Consider the following 21,236-nt stretch of genomic DNA (forward strand, 5'->3'; position numbering starts at 1 on the left):
CATGTTTGATATTATCGAATAGGGACGGGGTAGGGAACTTCTCCTAACCTCTTGTCTTTTCCATCTTCTTCTAAACCGACTCCCCCCCCCCCCCCCCCCGGCCCTTCCAACCTCTCGCTCCTAAACTTGACAAATCACCGACTCGGTATTACTCCAAAACCCCAGAGGTATGTGGAGCTTCTTCGTGGGGTTGATATAATGATAACGGAGTAGGCCTTGGCTTTTGGATGACATTCTCCACTTCACTGCGGGGATGGGAAGGGGAACCGAAGCATCAGGGCATCAGGATCAATCGACCATCAATGCTCCGTCTCTCACACCCTCGTATGGGTCCCGTATGTCGACAACTAGTCGGGAAGAAGGGCGGGGGGAAAGTCGGGAACAACGCACATCCTCGTCCGCTCTAGGAGAAAGTTTCGTCTCAGCAGAGAGGGGTGAGGGGATAGGAGACTTTCCCACTCGCCAGTCTTCTCTATTCTCATCCTCTTCGGCGTTCTCCTGTCTGAAAGATACGTACTGGGCTCGGCATACCTATACCGACTACTATTACTTATTACTTATTATTATTCCTCCTCCTCCTCCTCCTCCTCCTCCTACTACTACTACTACTACTACTACTACTACTACTACTACCACTGCTACCACTGCTGCTGCTGCTGCTGCTGTATCTCGTACACACTGTACAGACTATCAGAAGCCGAGAAGAAAGAAGAAGATGGCGAACCAAAGGCAAATCCAACTGTTTAATTTTCCGACAATGTAACTCTCCGCACTTTGAGCGCAAGCTGCACATATATACACAGCGACGCGCATCGTCTGGGGAAGGTTACGTACATACAGAGAGGGCATCCCGACGACAACGTCTGCTTTTTGCGGGGTTGGGGGAGGGAAAGTGGTAGACGAGATCTGGCACTTGTTTATCATCATCATTATTATTATTATTATTATCAATGTAATATCGAATGCCGTGACCGTCTACCGAGAAGTCATACGTCTATCTTCTCATGTGGCTAGGAAGACCGCATAGTCTAATATGACGACGTCAGAAAAAAAGGGAGGATGGAGGATTGGGGGGGGGGGGGGGGGTGGAGACCCGACCAGGGTATTATCGTATCATCATACTGACAGGTTGGGACCGATTCTATTCGTCTTACATGGAGGGTATCATGGTGTAAGAGTCCGGGAGTGCAGAGGCAGCGAGATGGATATTCGGTCGGTTGTTGCGTTTAAAGAGAAGATGGAATAAGATTGAATCCGACCAAATCTGAATCCGACCAAATCAGATCAATTGAGAAATTTACAATCTTGAAAATTTTTAGAAAACAAAAATTTTTAGAAAAAAAAAAATAGCAAGCCAAATACGTCCTGGTGCCCTTCTTGGCAAAGCCGGTCCCGCGTGCCGTTATAGCCGATTTAACCGATTCAACCGGCTCCGATCAATCAACCTGTTTTGAGCTTAATTGATCCAAGTCTGCCGGGTCTCTCTTCTCATAATTTTCCTTCCCCTCCTCTTCTCCTCTTGTACATCTTGCATATATACATGTATACTTCTCTCTCTACTCTCTATCTGCACCGAATATCACTTCCTACAGGTGATGCTTCCCTTTTCTCTTTCCTTTTCTTCTTCTTCTCAGGTACATCGTCGTCCCCTCCCCCTCTTCTCTGATACCTCTCCGACGGCCCTATAGTTTGTTGGGGTAGCGAAACCCGTCATCATCAATCACTCTACCCTCCCTCCATATAAAAGATGCACTACTGAATGTTGAGCAGGGTCCAGAATCAATATGCTCATTATGCTCACGCTCGCAGAACTCAAATCGTTCATCAATCTAATGGTGAACGCCCCTTTCCTTCTTCTTCTCCTTCTTCCTCTTCATATAGACAGCATCGTAGATTGGTCACACATCACGATAGGATCCCGCCTGCCTGCCCTCGGGCCTCGGCAGAGCTCTCAGTCACCTCCATCCCCAGCATTGACCCTTTAGTTGTTGGCAGTACGGAGTACAACGTTGCACACCATCTGGGGTCGTTGTTGGTTCCCTTTCATCCTCGGCATCTAGTATCCCGATTGCCGACATCCCGAGAGAAGAGAAGATGAAGACGGGGAGAGGAGATGGTGTTCCAATCAATGATATACTGTGCGGGTGTTGGCATGTTGGTTAATTCCCTTTCGATCCATCCATCATCCACCATCCCCTTCTTCAGCTACCCCTGGAGTGAGTCTAGGGAGATGCGTCGTAGGAGGGGGGGGGGGNCTTCGATTACGACAAAGGGGCTCGAAAGGAAGATACGGAGAGATGGAGATGGAGAGGGAGACAGAGGAAGAAGTTTTTAGAGGGGGGGGGGGGGGAAGGGGGAAACAAATGTAGAGAGAAAACTAAGAAACGAGTCTCCAAGTAAGCACCAAAAGAGCGGAATAAGCACCCAGACTCAGAGCTGTGAGAAGGGCGACCGAGTTCCCGCTGGTGCGGAACTTGGGCGTGGGGAGGCCCTCGCGCGACTCCGCGGTGAAGAATTGCCTCTGGCCCTCGTACCGCCTGTACGCCGCCAGGACGAGGATGGCGGCGCCGTAGATGGCCAGAAGGGCACCTATGGCGTAGAACTCGGCGGTGAAGATCTTGAGGATGACGAGGGAAAAGGAGAATTGGCCCAAGGCGGTGCGGACGTAGGCTCCTTCGAATGTGCGTTGAGCGGCGCGGATCTCGACGAGTCTGTGTGGGATTCGGGGTTAGTTTCGGTGAGAAGAAATCCGAATAGGTAAAGATGAGATAAGAGATATGAGCATTGAGAATGCAGAAGAGAGTGAAGACTAGAATGAGAAGGACGGTGAGAAGGGAAACATACTCTGGCCCTGTCAGGACGACGGATCGTGCCCTGTGCAGCCGCAGATGCAGATGTTCCTCTGGGTGTGGCTATGCAGAAGAGTGAGTCGGCTAGTACGGTATCACACAGCCCGGCGGAGATGGGGTTTTGAGGGCGGGAGTTTCCCGTGGATGAATCTGACGTACCTGGAACATCTTCTTCTTTCAGAATTGGATAGGATTGAATCAGGATATCATCATGTCTGTTCATGGCGTGGCTGTGGAAGCAATAAGGTGCTGTGATGGTGCAATCCGGGAGATTCGAGAACGAGTCACGTGATGGGTTGGGACACGGCGATGCTCGAGAGGGAATTTACCACTCATGACGATATACAAATCAACATGAAGTCTGGCAGGGAAAAAACACATCGGCATCTTGACGTCATTAAGCACTTATCGGGTAGAATGGAAGGGAATGTCAGACAATAGGGGTCAGATATGCAAGAGGTACTGCTGCATCGACAACTTTGATGGTGGGCTTGATGCCTGGTAATACGACGAGGATATGGATTGTCATGAGTGCCTTGGTATATGCACGACTGAACCTTGCTGATTCTTCCCATCAATGACGTCTATCTCACACGCTGAAGGAATCCACCACAGCGTTGAAATCCGTATGCGGATCATAGATGGGGATGACCCATGGATCGATGCTGCGCTGCCACACGAGGCTGTGCTGGATACCTATTTTCTGCCTTGCACCAGCCACCCACCTACCGCGGGGTGTTTAGTGGTCCCCCCCCTCCCGATCTAGGCTCCGGCCTTCGTCTGGCCCCGTCCCCCACAGCCTAGGTGTTGAAAGTTGAGAAGACGTTGGGACGGAAAGAGAGAGAGGAGAGAGAGGAGAGAGAAGAGAGAGAGGAGAGAGAGAGAGAGAGAAGAGGGAGAGAGAGAGAAAACGCTGGCAGCAAAGTGCACATCGGTGAGCACAATCATTGTCCAATCTTCATCCAATACCATCATCAATCACCCTTTAAGAAACCTCGTAAGCATCGCCGGTGGATCTACAGATATTGCCGATTTCCGATTTCCATCCATCCATCTTCCCCCCCCCCTCCCCTCCGTTCTCTCGTCTTTCCATCGCCTGGAACGCTAGGCCAAACTCAAAACATGTACTTTGCCAGATATCAAGTCAAGTTGTGGTGATGGTGATATATATAACACCATTGCAATTCATCAGGTGCCGAGCCGAGGCCCGTTGCATGCCAGAGTCACATTGACATTGCGAAACAGGGCAGGGCAGCCCGATATGGGAGCCGCGATTCCGTCATGTATTCTGTTCCGGATTGCTATACACGTACATGCATACAAGTGCACATGTTACGTGGCAGGCAGCAGTACTCGACGACACCCTCGCGGTTGACCACCCGTGGCAATGAGATGGGTGCACGAAAGGCAGCACTTCAGATAGATCCCAATCACACCCAATAGCGTCCCCATATCTCGTAGTCCTGCCTCGAGCCGCGAAAGGTGAACGGCACCTCCCTGACATCCTGGAAGCCCTCGCTCACTCGCGGCTCCTTGTACCGTGATGCGAAGCCGTGAAAGGCCTGTGCCGGCAGCCCCTGCCGAGCTTCCGGGTTCAGCGCGGCATTCTGCGACCGGACCGCGTCGTTGTGCTCGCACACATGCAGCGGTGTCTTGAACCAGACGCATCGGATCGGTACTCCCATCTTCCGCGCTACATCGATCCACACGGCCCGCGTGTCGACGTCGGCATTTGTGTTGTCTATAAACAGGGTTCCTCACCCCCAAAAGAGAGAGGGAGAGAGAGAGAGATTAATAAGCAGATGGAAATACGTTGCGGAGTCAGCCGCAATGTGTGGAGAGCTCTCACGATACCCGACCGTCACGCCGTAGCTAGTGGTCAGCTGTCGGGGAGGAGGAGGGGGCGGGACGGGAGCCATGAGAGAACATGCACGCATGCCGTGGATACGCAGACAGCCTCACTTACCAATCACGATGGAGTCACCCGCGGACAGATGCTCCCGAGCCACCTTGACACACCTGTCGCGGCTTTTGAGCCGGTCTTGGTTGATGCGCTGGTAGCCCAGAGGCTCGAGATGGTTCCAGTAAAACGTGCTCTTTCCCGCGCCGGGTGGGCCGCAGAACAGCACCACGTCCTGGTCATCGGTCTTCTCGAACAGCCTTTCCGTCGTCTTGTCGGCTGCCGCTGCCGCCGCTGCCGACGCTGCCGTATCCTCGTCGTAGGCAAAGTCGTCCAGGTCAAAGTCGCGCGCAAACTCCCGGGGCTCCTCGCCCAGGAAGAACTCCTCCGGCGTCTTGAATGCCACGCCGACGTTGTGGGCAAAGTTGCGGTCCGAGCAGCTGAAATCTCTGCGCGTCGCAGCCACCGCGGCGCCGCCGTCTCCCTTGGCCGGCGAGGCGATCCGGCCGGCCGCGTCGCCCACAAAGATGCTCCGGGCCGTGTCGACCTTGTCGGCCGGGATGTCGTAGTCCTTGCATATCTCCGTCCACATGCCCGTCCTGGGCTTGCGGAAGCCATCCTTGGCGGTGGCCGCGTAGATCGTCGTGGGCAGGTCGAGGTTGGCGAGGACGGCGCTGCACTTCTGCTTGAACTCGCCGACCCGCTTCCGCGCCCCGGCCCTGGGCCCCTTGTAGTCGGCGTCGAGGTGCAGCGTCAGCCCGGCCTGGTTCGACAGGATCACCACCCGGTAGCCCTGGTCGTACAGCTCGCGCAGCCTGGCCGGCACCCTGCCGTCCCACCACTTCCAGTCCGTGCCGCTGCTCGCGTGCCTCTTGCCCGAGCTCGTGGTGATGAGGGTGGAGTCGAGGTCGAAGGCGGCAATCTTGCGCCGCGCGTCCCTCTCGACGGCCGCCGCGGCATCCTCGGGCTCGTACCGCGCGACCAGCAGCGTCGCCGGCCCGCCATCCGCGGGTGCCCTCTCGGACCAGACGGTGCGGTCTCTGGGCTTCTGTGATGCCGGCTTGAAGAAGTTTGCTACCGCATTCTCTGCAGTCCCGTCAGCACCGCGCGCGCGGCCGGAGAAGCGTGCGGAGGGGGGGCTCCTCACTGGTAGTGCCGCTCTGCACCCTACGCTTGAGAGGCGGTGGTGAGATCGGGCCGTCGGCAGCCTTGCGCTTGCCGGGCGGAGACGGAGGCGGAGCGGGAGGCATGTCGAATTCCACCGACGCAGACCGGCCATGGAAAGATCTATTCTGCTCTGATATCCCTCTCCGGGGTTGGGCAGAGATGTGGTTCGTTCGGAATGCTCAGGTGAGATGGTGACGCGCCTCCTCGTCGCAGGGCGAGACTGACGCGGGGTCACGTGCACGCAAGTACGTAGCTTCCCCCCCCCCCCCCCCCATCGCCATCACCACCACCTTCAGACCTCTTGCACATTCATCATCGACGATTCCATGATTGCTGGAATGAATTCGTCCAATCTCCTCCCAATCCACTCACGATATCTTCAGGTAGAAGTGAATTGACTGCAGAGTCGCTCCCAACTGTACCGTGCCCGCAACGTAGTTGGCCAACCGGTCCGCCCCGGTTCTTTACCTCTCTTCCCTGCTCACATCCCACGACCGTTCAACCGGCCATGTACGAGCTCTTCCTCACGGCGCTCGTCGAGGCCGACGACTTCAATGCGGCATGCTCCGTGCTCGGCGGCCTCTGCGGCATGCCCCCGTGGGAGAGCGTCATGCGCGTCCTCTACTTCCAGGCTCCCCCGCAGCCGCCCGGCTTCGCCAACCACAGCAGCCTGGACAAGCCGATCCGCAAAGACACGGCCTTCCTGCTCAAGGAGCTGCATCAGAACCTGAGCCGTCTACCGTTCATCCTCCAGACGCGCTACGAGGTCGACAAGGACCGAGCCATGGGGGAGTCGGCCGCGCCCGCCGACCTCAACAGTCTACCGGGTATGCTGCGATGGACCAACCTGCCTGATCCGCCCCAGGGTCGACCGCACCTCACCCAGCGGAAGATGGTTGAGGTGTGGGAGCAGAAGAATCTCCAGACGCTCATGAGCGACAATAACTACGAGTACGTCTGCCTCCCTACTCTCTCTCTTTTTTGTTTTTCCTTCAGCCGTCCTTGTCTATGTAGGGTGCTCGAGCTTTTCGGTCTGATCAGGCTGACCGAAACATGGCACAGTTTCAAGACAGAGATGGTAGAGGACATGTACCGGTTCTATCGTGATCATATCGAGTTCTGCCTCTACCGGCAACTCTTTGTGCGTCCCATATCAGACTACGTTCCCATGGAGACACGCACGACCCCGCCATCCCCCCCGCTGGAGCGCCTGCCTGCGTTCGACTCCCTCACCCCCGTCGACGCCCAAGGCAGGTGGATCCTGTTGGTCAAGACGCACGTCCTGAATGACAACAGGCCTGAGGACCTTCGCAAGGCGCACGAGGAACTCAATGCTATCCGCTCCGAATTGGACGGCGTGTTCGACTTTAGGTCGATCGATCGCAACGTGCACGACCCCCGGGTGCCCAGAAGGCAGCAGGGGGTTCAGGTGCTGCCGCAGAAGGTGACGCTGGGCAAAGTCTAGGTATCGGGGGCAGCGGAGCGAAGTTATCTGCATACGACTCACGGTTATTTCGAGCATTACACGGAGCACGGGGCACGGGGCACGGGGCATGGGGCATGTTGCCTGACGAGCTACATCTTGGTACCACCGGCGGCTTGACTTTTTTGTTTTTGTCGACCAAGCACAAAATCAAGAGGAAGAATAAAAATCGAGGTACGGTACGGGAGGAGAAGAGTTGGGAGAAGATTAATTATATTATCATCCAATAACACGCCAGCCCGGTGTGAATTATGTTTTGTTCCCAGCAAATTGATTAGATACAGGTATACATTATATGAAGATGGCGCCCCCCCCCCCTCTGATCTTGGACACCGAGCAACGCAGTCGACGAGGGATTGGGGAAAGGAAAGAGGACAGTTCCCCCCTCAAGGCGGTGGGTAGAAGTCGTTTAAGCGAGGCCGAGAGCCTCGAGGACATCGGTGACGCCGAGGGCATCCTCGAGGCTGGTGATGGCGCCGCCAGTGGCGCTGTCGAGGAAGGCCGTGACGGCCGTGATGCCGAGACCCTCCTCGAGCATGGCGACGGCCTCACCGATGGCCTGGATGGTTCCGGGGGAGGCGCCCTTGTCGGAGAGACCGAGGAGGTACTCGGCGAAGCTGACACCGAGAGCGTCCTCGAGCTATTCACAGCGTCAGCCTGGATATTTCCCGAGGGAATCCCCCCGGACAGGTTTTCCCGGGACAGGGGGAGGATGGACGGCATACCTTGGTGAGACTGCCGCCGAGGAGGGCGTCGAGCTGCTCGGTGACGGCGGTGACACCGAGACCTTCCTCGAGCTGAGCGATGGCGTTGCCGACGTCGGTGATGAGGGAGCGTTTCTCAACCACTGCGGTTCCGTCAGGTCAGTCTAGGCTAAGCTTGGCAGCGGAAGCAGGTCAGGGGCATGGGCGTCTCAACATACCGGCTGAGGGAGCGGCAATGGCGGAGCCGGCGAGGGCGGTGATGGCGAAGAAGGAGAAACGCATCTTGGCTGATTTCGGGTAGGAGGGAAAGTTGTGAGAGAAAGAGGTGGAATCGTGTAGGGAAGTTTGGAGGGGAGGAGCAGGAAGATGAGCTGTGTTGGATCTGATGTGGGATTGGGAAGAAGGAGGAAGAAAGGGGGGGGAGGGTATGGATATGGATATATATATACCAGGAATACCAAGGCAAGCAGCACGCGAGTCAAAGTTGGAGGAGGAGAAGATCAGCACCCTCTCGTCCGGGAGGGACTAGATGTGAATTCGGCCTCAGGAGTCGGTCATGATCATTCCAATACGTATCGGAAACTGTAGGTGCCCTATCTATCTCTCGAGGCCGGGAGGGGGGGGGGGGGGGGGGGGGGGGGGGGGGGGGGGGGGGGGGGGGGGGGGGGGGGGGGGGGGGGGGGGGGGGGGGGGGACGCGTGGGAAACGTGACGTCGGGGCGGACGAGGTGATACAAGCAGCACGACGTCAACCGGGACCTGCATGCTGCCAAGAAAGCAGAGATATCGAACCGTACATACAGCACCTATACGAGACATGGACCACGTTACTGGTCTACGTCGCATCCCAAGATATGATGCCGGAGAGCGCAGGCCCAATATCAGCGTGACAAGAAAGGGCAGTCACATGGGCCCGGAGTTGAGGAGGGAGAGAACCTTATCTGGTGATCGACAGCCCTTCCCTAGTCATGACCCGCCATGGACGGTAGCAACGATGCCTACGAGTAATATTACTGTGGTAGAGACGTATCATGAATATGAATGAATAATACCTTGGTCTGCCTGAGCGTACAGGTAGCCAGGGGGGTGGGTGAGTTGGCCAGTAGTCCGTCCGATAGGTTCATGCAGGTGAGATTGCGTCCCCATGTCCGATGGACTCTGCGTACGCTCAGCCGGTAACTTGGCCGTATCCACTCCCGAGGGGAGGTGGAAACCTTGCGGACTGCCGATCACTGGGAGACTAGAGCAGTCAACGTCTTGATAAAGGAAAAGGAAGAAGAAGGAGGAGAAAGAAAAAAAGGGAGGGGAAGGCATTTGTCATAGTTTTTTGTTCCTCTTCTTTTCTGCTGCTCTCGTTCCCTGTCCCTGGGTCTGATAAGGATTTCAGGTCAAAACACCACTCCACGTTTTCACATGTCTCTACCTGACATGCATGCGGTCATCCCGTCTTGGAAACCATGTTTTGTTTTGTTTTTGTTTTTTTTTTTAAAAAAAAAAGAGAAGAAGTCGAGTATATCATCGTCGTACTCTTTTGTACAAGTCTTTGTAAAATGAATAATGATGATGATAATGATAATGACGATGATAATGATGATGATAATAAAAGTAAAACATGATAAAAGATGGACTAAAAAGTTATCGTCTTCCCAACCTTGACATGACTTGATACTCAATCTGCCCATCATTCATCATTGAACCCCCCCCCCCCCCCCCCCCCGAGAAACATAAGCTTATCTGGCCCCATGTCCGTGAACCTAGGGATCAGCGTAGATCAGTGGACAAGACGGGGGAGGCACCTGGGAAAGAGGTGGACGAGATGACTACGAGTATGGCGATACGATCGATTGGAGGATTTGGTGTCTAATCACCGTCTTGTTTCCCCGTGGCATTGGGTGGGCAATTTATCTTACCTCATATCAATCGCCTTCCTCTAAAGAGGCTGATATGCAGGGGAGGGGCAGGGACCGATAACCACCACCACGTCGGGAAAAGCAAGCACTAGCACTAGCAGTAGTGGTGGTGGTGGTGGTGGTGGTGGGTGCCGAGCATGAGTAGTAGTCGTGCACGGGCAAGCTTAGATAGACTAGTTCTCGTAGTCATATCAGCTACCCTCCTTCTTGAGCTCGGTGTTTTCTTGTGAGGAACCGGGTGCTGGTGCTGGTGCTGGTGCTGGTGGCTACAGTCACGTCCAAGTGACTATCATGATCTGAGCAGAGATGGAGACACGGACTTTTTCTTTTCATCATTATCCCGCATGGGTCGCTGCTCGATTCGCTCATGACTACAGAGTAGTCTGTATTGATGCTCGTATCTCTCTATCCTCGTTGAGTATGTATATGTATATATATATAATTAAATTAATAAAAAAAAAGGCATAAGCCACGTCTTAGAATCGACCCCTTCCCTCATCTTAGAGCCATACATGATACATACCACAGAGCCATGATACCACAGAGCCATGATACCACAGAGCCATGATACCACAGAGCCATGATACCACAGAGCCGGTCATGCAGCGTCCCCTCTCACCTGTCTTGCAAACCATCAGTCGCACACTTCACCCGACGCCCTCCCCTCTAGGAGGGAGGGGGGAGGGGACAGGGTAGAGCGGAGAGCGGAGCGATCACGACTGCTCTATCGGCGCCGAACTCGGCCACCAGACCACACGAGGGCATCTCTACCGGTGGCCTCGTCCGTTACGTCAGACGGTCCTTTTTTTTTTTTTCGACGAGCTTGAGAGTGGTCAGAGTTTCAAGAGGGACGTAGCGTAAATCACTGTCAGACAATGTGCGTAATATGCTAAACCAGGCTTATCATGCTCATCTCCTCACGTAGGAAGACTCCACTGTTTTTTTTTTCTCCTCAACTCTCGTCCCTCTCCATCATTTTACCCCGGGTTCATGGTGTGGGGGTCGACCAAGCTGTCGGTCAGCCGGGTCGTCTTAGTGCACGTTGACAAGCGAATCGAGGCTCTGGGAACAAGGTACCGCTAGTTGAAGGGGGGGAGGGGGCTGAGGATATCCGGGATTGCATCTATCGAGAATGTGGTTGCTGGGTTGGAAGGGAGTTGTCGGGATGAGCAAGGTGGCTAGATCGGATGGACTCATTGATCTTGCTCCTGTGAATAAAAAAAGAAGCATCCTTCTCATTTCTTCTCATTATGGAGGAGCCCGAATCACACACCGGGTCGAGAAATAGAAGGGAACGGTTAGAGGAGCACACGGGCAAGGTATCATTGTTATTACGATTACCATCGTCATGACATTGGAACCTCGAGGCCAGGCCATACGAAATACGCCTCTTTTTTTTTTTTTTTTTGCTCTCATGTTCTCCTTGATAATATAGTCCGTCCTTCTTGCTCGATAATCATCAATATAGTATTACTCATTACTTATCTTGTGTCTCCTCTACGGTTGTCGATATCCGTCCTCTCTGCCGAGTACATGGCTCTGACATAAGTCATCCTCCTGTCCGCTCGTCCATTTCCCCGGTACGTAATAATGATGATGATAATAATATATATATATATAATGTATATATGTATATATGTATGTATATATGTATGTATATATGTATGTACTGTACAGTCAAACATTCCACACTCAGGGACCCACGGCGCGGGTGAAACCTTTTCTTCTCTTTCTTCTTCTTTTTACTATCTCACATCTCCACCACCAAGAGGGAAGTATGTGTGTGCACGATACGTGGATGCGAACCTGTTATGTAAAAGATCATGGCAACGGCAACAGATTATAGGAGCACAACTTGGTGCATGGCAAGCATTGCAAGCTTAACCTTGAACGGACAAGAGTGCAGCGGAGTGAGTCGAGCGAAGTGGTGGAGCATTATTATTATTGCTGAGTAGAGCAGGTGATGCACGCGAGTGAAGGCAGGTCAAGTCAAATAGAGTAAATGAGGCAAGTAAAGTATCCAACTCCATCATGCATCCAATACATTAAAGAAAAAAGGTACCTGTACCAGTTAACGCCTTCCGATGCTGTCATCCGTCTGCACTGCGTCTAAGACACCGTCTCCTTGGTTTGGCGTGGAGGGAGAGAGCTCTGAAACGTCTCCTCCCGCCATGGAATCCAAAACGTCCCCCCGCCATGGAAAAACCTACCCCTTGAAATGAGGGTAAAGATGAGGTGATAAAAAGGAGCGAAGAAAAGAAATCTATATACATTCCCATCCACCGTCATGGAATTAGACAGTATACACACACACAAGTTTTCTTGGTCTGAAGAGGAAAAAGTGAAAGGGAAAAAAATCAAGTCGCTGTCATGATACCGTTGGGGCTTATTGCTGTTCTGCAGTAGAAACAGATGAGATATAACGTGAAAGAGCAGAGAGAGGGCAAGGTGAATTAAGGGGGGGGGGGTTGGGGGGAGGAAAGTCGTCATAAGAGTGTTTCATGATACACATCATCGCCTCAGAACCTTCTCGGCAAGATTTCTCCAAAACTTGGAACCGTACTTCTCCTCGCTGTGAGACCGCTCCATGACCTGAGCGCGGTGCATCGGTCCCACGATATCCTCGTCGCCGCGGGACGGGAACTTGCCCTCGGCACTGAGCATGCGGGGCACCGCGCTGGGGAGGTTGTCCTCTATGCGCTGCCACTCTGCGCCTGCGGCCACGGCGTCGTCGCTGTTGGCCGCCGTCGCCGCCGCGGACATGGCGGACGGCCTCATGGACCAGAGGATCGCGCTGGCGCTGTCGGACCGGCCGCGCCCGCGCCCGCGAGACTGAGCGCGCGAGGTGCTGAAGCCGCGGGAGCGGCTACCGGCTGGGGCGGGAGAGGTCGTGGAGTCGGCGGTGCCGGTGCCACCACCGGCGGCCATCGTGGAGGTGGCAGGGATGAGGCCGGCCGCCTGCTTGACCGCCTGCTCGTGAATCCTACGCCACTTGCCGTCTGTCTCGGCCCACTTGGCCTCGGTGAGGCCGTAGATCTTGCTCGTCTCGCCGTAGTTCTCGCCCGTGCGCACCAGGTGCTTGGTGTAGTTGACGCGTGCGGCGTCCCAGTCCTCGCGGAAGCGTGTCATGGTCTCGGTGTCGAGGGAGACCGGCTCGTACGGCGGCGGGTTGATGGTGAAGTTGGCGTGGCCCAGACGGTCCGACCACTCGTCGTACTCCTGGAGCATGTCCATGTCGGACATGCCGATGGGGAGGTCCGTCGGGTTGGCACCCGTGTTGCTGAAGCCGCGGCGCAGGGACGAGGTGGAAGGCTTGGTGTTGAGGGGAGGGCGGCCGAAGTTGGACGCCGGCGGCTGCTGCTGAGGCTGCTGCTGGTGCGGCTGGTGGGGAGCCGCGGGCAGCTGGTACTCGAACACGTCGGTGACGGAGCAGGGGGGGGCAACCGTGGGCGACTGCAGGGGAGACTGCAGGGGAGGCTCGGGCACACTCGACTCCGTCATCAGCGGGGGCAGGAGCGGTGTGGAGGCCTTTTCGCGGTCGCGCTCGAGAGCAGCCCGTTGGGCGTCGTCGAGGTCGTAGTCGGTGTCGGCAAAGGAGTCGAAGCTGTCGACGCTGTCGTAGGCAGAAGCGGACGGGTAGCCGTAGACCGTGTTGGCGGCGCCGAAGTGGCCACGGTTGGGGGAGGAGATGGACGAGGATCGGCTAGAGGGCACGCCAGAGGGAGCCACGCTCACGTCCGTGGCGGAGGGCGAAGTAATGGCAGCGGCATGGTTGGCGCCGCTGCGTCCCCTGCGGCTAGACCTCCAGCGGTCGATGCTGGCGTTGAGGCGGGGGCCAAGGCGGGAAGTCAGACTCGTCGAGGTCAGGTCGGCGAGCTCGGGTCTCTTCGAGGCGGACGACTGGCGGCTCGCGACAGGGAAGTCGACGTCGTCGCTGCCGAGGCAGGCAGCATCGTTATAATAGTCAAAGTCCGGGACGTCGGGCGTGGCGGTGGCGGCAAGCATCAGGTCGTTGATGAGCGTCTTCTCGGTGCTCTTGCGGTGGTCGCAGGGCTCGTCGCACAGACAACTGTACAGGCCGAGGGCGTCATGCTCGAGCACGAGGGTGGCATCCTCCTCGTCATCCCGCTCATAGGGCTCCTCCTCCGCGACGTCAGGAAGCTGGCATTTGCTCGACCTCTTGGAGAGAGGCTGCGACGATGGCAGCGGAGGCAAGGTTGGCGGCACAGATTGCTGCTGCTGCTGCTGCTGCTGCTGCTGGGTTGCTTGTTGCTGTGGTTGCTGCAGCTGAGGCTGCTGCTTCTGAGGAGGCGTAGGACTGTCGTGCGGTGGAGATAGTTGTGTGAAGGAGATGTCGAGAGAGGAAGAGGAGCTCGAGCCACGGAAGTGGCCCCTTGCGGAGAAGGTGGGCGTGACGGGGGAGACGATGTCGGACGAAGAAGAGTTGTTTGTGTATGAGACGTACGGGAGAGCTGCAGCGGTGGTGGCATCATCGTAATAGTGATATTGTTGTTGGTGATCGACGATTCGCTGCTGCTGCTGCTGCTGCTGCTCTTCTACCAGCTGCGGTAGCAGAAGAGGTCTCAGTTGAGGTGCCATGGCAGCCTTGTGGGCTGGAGCAGCCACGAGCTTGCTCGTGCTGGATTGAGATGTGAGGAGAGAGTATATCCGTCGAGTTTGAAATCGTATTCTCTCGATTGTCGGAAACGGCGTCTTGTCTTTCTGGAGGGACATGTAATGTGGAAGGGAAGAAAGAGGGAAAGAGGGAAGATGGTGTGTGGCGGGTAGGAATATGTAAAAGAGGAAAAGAGGTTCCAGAATTTGGAGAGGGGGGGGGAGGAAGACTCAATGGGCGCCGGTGCGCCGGGAGCTAAGGTGCCCGAGCCTGGGGCTTATGGAGCTTGGCCAGACTTTTTTTATTTTTTTTATTTTTTTTCTTCTTCTCTTTTTCTCTCTCCCTTTCCCTTTGGCCCTTGTCCGCTTGTCAAGGTGCGCCGCCTTGGGTAGGAAAGAGGGTCAACAAGGGTCAAGACCGAATGAATGGGGCACTGCACCGGAGAGAGGGTCTCAAGGTAGAGAGGCCTGGTAGAGGCCTGGTAGAGGCCTTGGGAAGCAGGACGGTCGATGGCGGTCGATGATGGGTAGAGTACATGTAAGTGGAGAATCGATGGGGGGTCGGGGGTTCAATTGGATGCGAGTATGTACATTATCCTTGTACTCTTGTATTGCTGTACCTCTACACTACACTCCCATTTGTTCTCTTGTTCTCTCTTGTTGACTATTATTATTACCACCCTGTACGAATTACGCGGTGACTTCTCACATGTACCCTTGTACTTGTGGACCCCCTCCTCGGGTCAAAAAGGTGAAATGAACTAATCCGCACACCAGGGGCGGGGGGAAGAGACAAGAGGGAGGAAGAGGAAGGTCCTTTGACGATGGCGAATGAGCGAGTCGTGGGTTCCGGACTCTAGTTCCCCCCCCCCCCCCCAAAGGTTGCGGTTCCCGGCTGCTTGGTTTTGGCCGATTCTTGGGTCGGAAGTGTTCCCCGACCAAGCAGAGCCCGGATACGGCCCATGGGCTCCCCGTTGTTTCCCTGGTGGTCGGTATCACTTTCTGGTAGATGTGCTCATGTTCATTACGGCTGCTCCGTACGAGCAGTATCATCATTACCGCGAGTATCGTTACCAGCGTTATTCTGCGGCCTTGTATATAGTGTTGGTTCGTGAGAGTACAGGTTACAGGTTGATTGTTGGTGTTTGGTGTTTGGTTGTGACAGGATGGTCCACCACCAACAATGGGGTTGGGAGGCAACAAGAACAAACAAAAGAAACAAGAGAAACAGGCCCTACTCAACACATGGACAGGCACAGGCACCTGTACGTTGCTACCAGCAGTAGTACCTGCTGGTAGGACTAACTAGAAAGGACATACAGATAGGCACTAAGCGAAATGTCGCCATGTGTGACTCCTCATTCCGTCTAATCAACGGATCAAGACTCGGCCTCAAGACTATTACCATTTTAGCTACTACGATGGACAATACTACTACTACTGCTGCTACTACTATTACTACTACTACTAACTACTGGCTACTGACTACTGACTACTGACTACTGACTGCTGCTGTTGCTGATCGTGTAGTGATATGACTAGATTACCAGTAGCGCTCGCGGTGATGAGAGTAGGGAGTCACAAAAGCAATCGAGAACAGGTCAATAGGCAGTGGGCACAAAGCGACGGACACAAAGCGACGGCTATACAGATAAGGTGACAGGCATAAGGTGCCGGACAGGTTAGGTGCAGGTCCCGTGTCGCGGCCCGTGTTGATGGCCATTGCCACTGACTGTTGCTGCGTCCGACTTTATGTCTGTTGTTGCCGCTGTCGCTGCCGTTGCTGTTGTTTCTGTTTGTTTTCGTTGTTTTTGTTGTTGTTATCAACGCACACACATCTCTCTACCAATCATCAGACGGCCAAGGCAGTTCTACCAGAGTACACGATACCCCTCCTCGCACCCCCCTCTCAACCTTTGCAACGCGTACCGAGATACATGAACCCCCCATCAGGCCGCTGTGTCCTCCCATCCCATATTTACAAGTAAATTAAGAATTAAAAATTAAAATCAAAATCGAATGAAAAACCCTCCCCCAAGTTGGGCGCCCACGTCAACCTACAGATGGAAAGGGAAATTTTTCTGAAATGAAAAAGAAAGGTAAAGAGAAGAGTACGAGTATGACGAGAATTGGGTGTCGCAGTCGCTCCTCTCTTTTCCTATCCTGCACTTGCTCCCTATCTATTTCCATTCTTTACCATTCATTCCTACGAAGACGAGTACACTTGTATACAGGTACAAGAGTATCTGTGATGTAACAGGGTCAACCAAGGGTGGGATTCGAAATTAACGGCCCTTGCTGGCCTCCTAGGCCACGAGAGCCCAATTACTGTGTATCATCATGTCACTCACACCACATGCCAATGACGACGGCGAAACAGAGAATAACACGTCCTATCATCACTGCACACGAATTTGTTTGTCTATCCCTGCTCTCTCTCTCTCTCTCTCTCTCTCTATTCTTGTCAGAAAAAAAAAAAAAAAAACAAGTGGTTGATATATTTTTGCTGCCCAAAAGGCAAAGTGGTACTGCAAACCCCACCTTCAACGGTCGAGCGTTTGTCTGCGATTCAGATCAGACAGCTGCTTGTCATGGTCCTCACGTACACATGATTGCCCCTCTAGCTGAAAATTGATATCACGGCCAGCATGATAATACTACACGTGGAGTGACGAGATGATTGTCGAGCTGTATCCCCCGGCTTGAAAATCCCTCTACCGAGTGACGGCAGGTAATACGGTTTGTGTCTCTTCTTCTTCACATGTATGTCGTGTTCTTCCTACTCCCCAGGAATACGAGTAATAATATTCGATCGTCCAAACTGGTCTAGCGTTTCCTCTGCCATGACCATGCAAAACGCGACGATACCTTTTACCTTTTGCTGTCAGTGGTGCGGGGTGGGGAGGAAGCAGGATACCCATTCGGTAGAAGACAATGGAACAAGTTCCCCCCACTCTTTCCTCTTTTTCTCTCTGAAAAAACATGACAAAGACAAAAACAAAAACAAAAAAAGAGCAGCAGTCTTTACCAGGGTCGGATTCAACACCGACGACGACTAAAAGGGCTGGCTCCACACACACACCTCCTCGACTCACAGGTCGATGACCGGATGAAAAGAAGAAAGAAAAAAATAGTCTGTCCTCCGAAAAATGAAGAACATGCAGAGAGAGAGGTAGAGAAGACTACGTATACCGCTCGTCAGTAATATTCCCAAGCCACACTGCTCGGACCTTGCAGTAGCTCCCCTTGTTCTCCCCCTACTCTTTTTTCTTCTCCTCTCTTTCGTTCCTTTTTCAGATTCAGGTTTAGTGGCTCTCCCAGGGCTACCTTTTTCTGCTCACCAGTCGTCTCGGCGTATAGTATCATATCTGCTCTTCACAAGCATCGTGTCCCGCGATATTCCCACTACGAGTGATGCTTGCAGTGCTCCCAGTCACCATACTCCGTACGCGCAGCAGAGAATCCCAGCTCAAGCCTGCGTCTGATGACGGGCCAACGCATGTGGGCCAGCACAGCAAAGCACAGCAAGAATGTCACTAGTGATACCGTACTACGACTCGTGAGCAGCTAGGTCCAGGATGCTCGGTGATACAGATGATACTGACTCGTCTGCTAAGGACCGACTGGGCCCCATGTCATGACCAGAACCAGTCTCTCCCCCTCTCCCCCCTCTCACCTTCTCTCTCTCTCGTGCCACCCACAATGAGTATCTGGCCGACCCGGTGGGGGAGGAGATGGGGGAGGAGACCCGCCGCCCAAAAGTGCTGCCCGTACGGGCCATGTACGGAGTACGGAGTGCTTTTGTTCCGCTCGTGCCTTGCAGTGACACTCGGCAATCAGCATACATAGCTTCGACGTTCCGCCTCTGCGTCACTCCATATTGCTCTGCCTACAGGTCACAGTCGTGTTGACGATACCCTAGCAGTAGCCATCTGTACATGTACTCGCGAGCTCGCGAGCTCTACCTCGCGGACAGCGCCGACGTCCTCTTCAGAGTACATGTAATCATCTATCCGACGAACTCATCCCCTGTTCAGGATAGGATATGGCATGCGAGGAAACTTGCCTAGGAAGCAAAGGACAGCAAGGGAAAGATGGAGAGATGATAGCAGTACTCCGTAGGGTTTCGACGCCGTCGCCCATCCCACCCTCACTAGGTCTAGGACGTCCTTAGTGCCACTTCATGGCTGTCGGGCTGTGCCAGGGCCTCTCATACCCATACAGCGCTACGGGTACAGCCTACAGGGCCTCAGCACGTCTAAACGGGGCTTCGGGCAGTGGAAGGGATCCCCGGTATGTTTTTTTTCTTTCTTTCTTTTCTTCTTCTTTTTTTTAGGAAGGGGCCAAGTCGCCGTTTTGGGCTGTAGCGTTGACAGGCTCGTACTGCACGGATACGTACTAGTACTAATACCACTCTGAGCAGTATGCTCGTATTGAGAAGTTGCAATATTAATAGCACCCTTACGTACGAGTATTAAGCTGCTGCCGCGAGTCTGGATGGGAGGCCTGTACATGTACTTTGCCGTTTGCGCCGATGGGGTGGATGCCCCGGTTGCCTCGAATCCTTTAGCTTTGTACATGTATGCCCGGACTCTGGATTGAGGATATGATCCTCTGGAGGAACAGCATTCGATATTCTTACTGCAGTATCAGCGAGCAGTGCTCAGTAGCAGTAGCATATTGGAAACCAGCGTAACACGACATGTCAATATTAGAAATTTTTGCTCATATTGCCCTTGTCCTGTTCATATCAATTTTGGCTTGGTAATGGCTGAATAATACGAGTAGAATATCACATGTAAAACATACCAGTACATAGTAATCTGTACATATAGGTAGGTAATCCAGTCTACGGAGTACAGTACAACGCAAGAACAGACGATAAGACAGCACAGCCACATCGTCAGCCACAGACAGGACAGTAGAGATACCGCCACAAGCCACACTGCCACCACCGTTCGACCCACACAAGTCGCACTCACAGCTCTCTTCTCGGTTCATCTCCTCTTCTCTCGACTATGATGTATCCAGCCTACATGCATGTACGGTCTATCAACAGATACAATGCAAATTGTACCGGAAGATGAACACCAACTATAACCGACATCGACATGACAAGGCATCCATGACTGCACACTCTTTTTTTGGAGACGCACACTCTTCAACCGCCAATCCCTACCACATCCCCATCAATCTCCTCCGTCACACTGGATCACCCCGGTTGCAGCAGCTTGTGTACATCGGCGCCTATGGCTATGCTATGTCGGTGGTCGCCCGACAACAATGTCTGGCTGCCCTCAGAGGGTAGGCTCTGAGTAATGATGATGGTAATTGGCCCCTCGCTGCGTATCAACACAGGGTATACCCGCATCCATATGCGTCCCGCCTCTTTCCCGGTAACACAACGGTCGCATCGCAAACTGTCTCACGATGTCTCATTTGACGATACTCCATCACCAAACCAGGACAGAGGGTAGGGAAGCCTCGATTCTACACCGGAAAGCGGAAGGAGGGTGAGAGGATGTGAGAGGGTGAGAAAGCCTCGATGATGCGACGGCAATCCCTCTGACCAGCAGTCGAGTAAGCAGACAAGCAGCGAGATCGCCAGGCACAGCCCACGTCTGGCACAACTAAAAAAAATTTCAAAACGTGGCAAGCCGATCGACCCGCCCACACAGGAGCTCTTTTTCTTTTTGGAGGGGGGTTTCAAGCATCTCCCTTTACTTCTCCGAATTCAGACGCCCTTCTTCCTCTCTCAGCTTCTTTGGTTTACGGACATGGTATTACCTCACACCTAATCGAGGGGAGGAGGGGCGTTGCTTCTCACGGTCCTCTCCGTTCCTCTTTTTTTTTTTTGTTTTGCCGAAAAGACTGGTAGGAAAAGAAAAGAAACTTCATGGCTCGCATCGGGGTACCCCATCCTCGACCGGCTTGATTTGTCTCCGTAGTCTAGATGTGGAGAATGTAAGAAAAGAAAAGAAGAAGAGGAAAAAAAAATTGGGACGAATAAATGCCTCGAAAGCGGGATGAACAAGGGTATTCCGGGTAAAGATGGAAAATCTCTTAATAATGGGCAATACCATGACAACTCTGACCACCTCTTGGGTCTTCCTCCGGCTTTTCGGCGGTTTGGCGGACAGAATGCTAGTGTGGACGGTGTACTAACTACTAGTACTGTACGGAGTAGAACGACTTACTGACTCACCCTCTTTCTCTCTCCGTATCTTCTCCGAGAGAAAAGAGGAGTCTTGTCGCTGTCGCTGTCACCTGTCCACTTTCCACCGTTAGGAGAGGCAGCAGAAGAAGAACAAAAGGCGGACATACACAATCGGACGGGTATCACTCGACGTGGGCTCCTCTGGTTCGACCAAACGTGACCGCCCCACCGAGTTACGATGAAGTGTACGGAGTATGTATATGTAAATTACAAGGGAAAGGAGTAAGGGGGGGGTTAAGAGGAAAAGAACGACCCTTGCAATTGATGCCAGCGAATACGTGGGACGTCCTGAAGAGAGCCGCACACCACATGTACTGATCAATCCCATCGGTCGTTGGAGCCCATCTTCCCGGTCCTTCTGCCGTGTTACGCTCCCCCCACCCCCCCCCCCCC

At 53.8% G+C, this 21,236-nt stretch overlaps 5 protein-coding genes across 5 annotated transcripts; 1 reads left to right on the plus strand and 4 right to left on the minus strand.

Annotated features, from left to right (window-relative positions):
• Positions 1-2,205: 2,205 nt before the first annotated feature.
• Positions 2,206-3,017, minus strand: GMORB2_7612 (uncharacterized protein; the record flags this gene model as incomplete). The annotated part of the gene is made up of 4 exons (XM_035469577.1): positions 2,206-2,211; positions 2,405-2,711; positions 2,845-2,912; positions 3,009-3,017. The coding sequence occupies 4 exons, from the start codon at positions 3,015-3,017 to the stop codon at positions 2,206-2,208; spliced, it is 390 nt and encodes a 129-aa protein (XP_035320671.1).
• A 1,262-nt stretch (positions 3,018-4,279) lies between these two features.
• GMORB2_7613 (bifunctional polynucleotide phosphatase/kinase) lies at positions 4,280-5,999 on the minus strand (the record flags this gene model as incomplete). The annotated part of the gene is made up of 3 exons (XM_035469578.1): positions 4,280-4,590; positions 4,816-5,823; positions 5,897-5,999. 3 exons carry the CDS (start codon positions 5,997-5,999, stop codon positions 4,280-4,282), a joined length of 1,422 nt encoding a protein of 473 aa, XP_035320672.1.
• A 425-nt stretch (positions 6,000-6,424) lies between these two features.
• Positions 6,425-7,381, plus strand: GMORB2_7614 (Med18 protein; the record flags this gene model as incomplete). The annotated part of the gene is made up of 2 exons (XM_035469579.1): positions 6,425-6,867; positions 6,931-7,381. 2 exons carry the CDS (start codon positions 6,425-6,427, stop codon positions 7,379-7,381), a joined length of 894 nt encoding a protein of 297 aa, XP_035320673.1.
• A 427-nt stretch (positions 7,382-7,808) lies between these two features.
• Positions 7,809-8,385, minus strand: GMORB2_7615 (uncharacterized protein; the record flags this gene model as incomplete). The annotated part of the gene is made up of 3 exons (XM_035469580.1): positions 7,809-8,039; positions 8,125-8,246; positions 8,322-8,385. 3 exons carry the CDS (start codon positions 8,383-8,385, stop codon positions 7,809-7,811), a joined length of 417 nt encoding a protein of 138 aa, XP_035320674.1.
• A 4,138-nt stretch (positions 8,386-12,523) lies between these two features.
• On the minus strand, positions 12,524-14,611 carry GMORB2_7616 (uncharacterized protein; the record flags this gene model as incomplete). The annotated part of the gene is made up of 1 exon (XM_035469581.1): positions 12,524-14,611. One exon carries the CDS (start codon positions 14,609-14,611, stop codon positions 12,524-12,526), a length of 2,088 nt encoding a protein of 695 aa, XP_035320675.1.
• Positions 14,612-21,236: the final 6,625 nt, after the last annotated feature.

Source organism: Geosmithia morbida (genome assembly GCF_012550715.1).
Source record: "Geosmithia morbida isolate 1262 chromosome Unknown scaffold_9, whole genome shotgun sequence".
NCBI classification, from domain to species: domain Eukaryota; kingdom Fungi; phylum Ascomycota; class Sordariomycetes; order Hypocreales; family Bionectriaceae; genus Geosmithia; species Geosmithia morbida.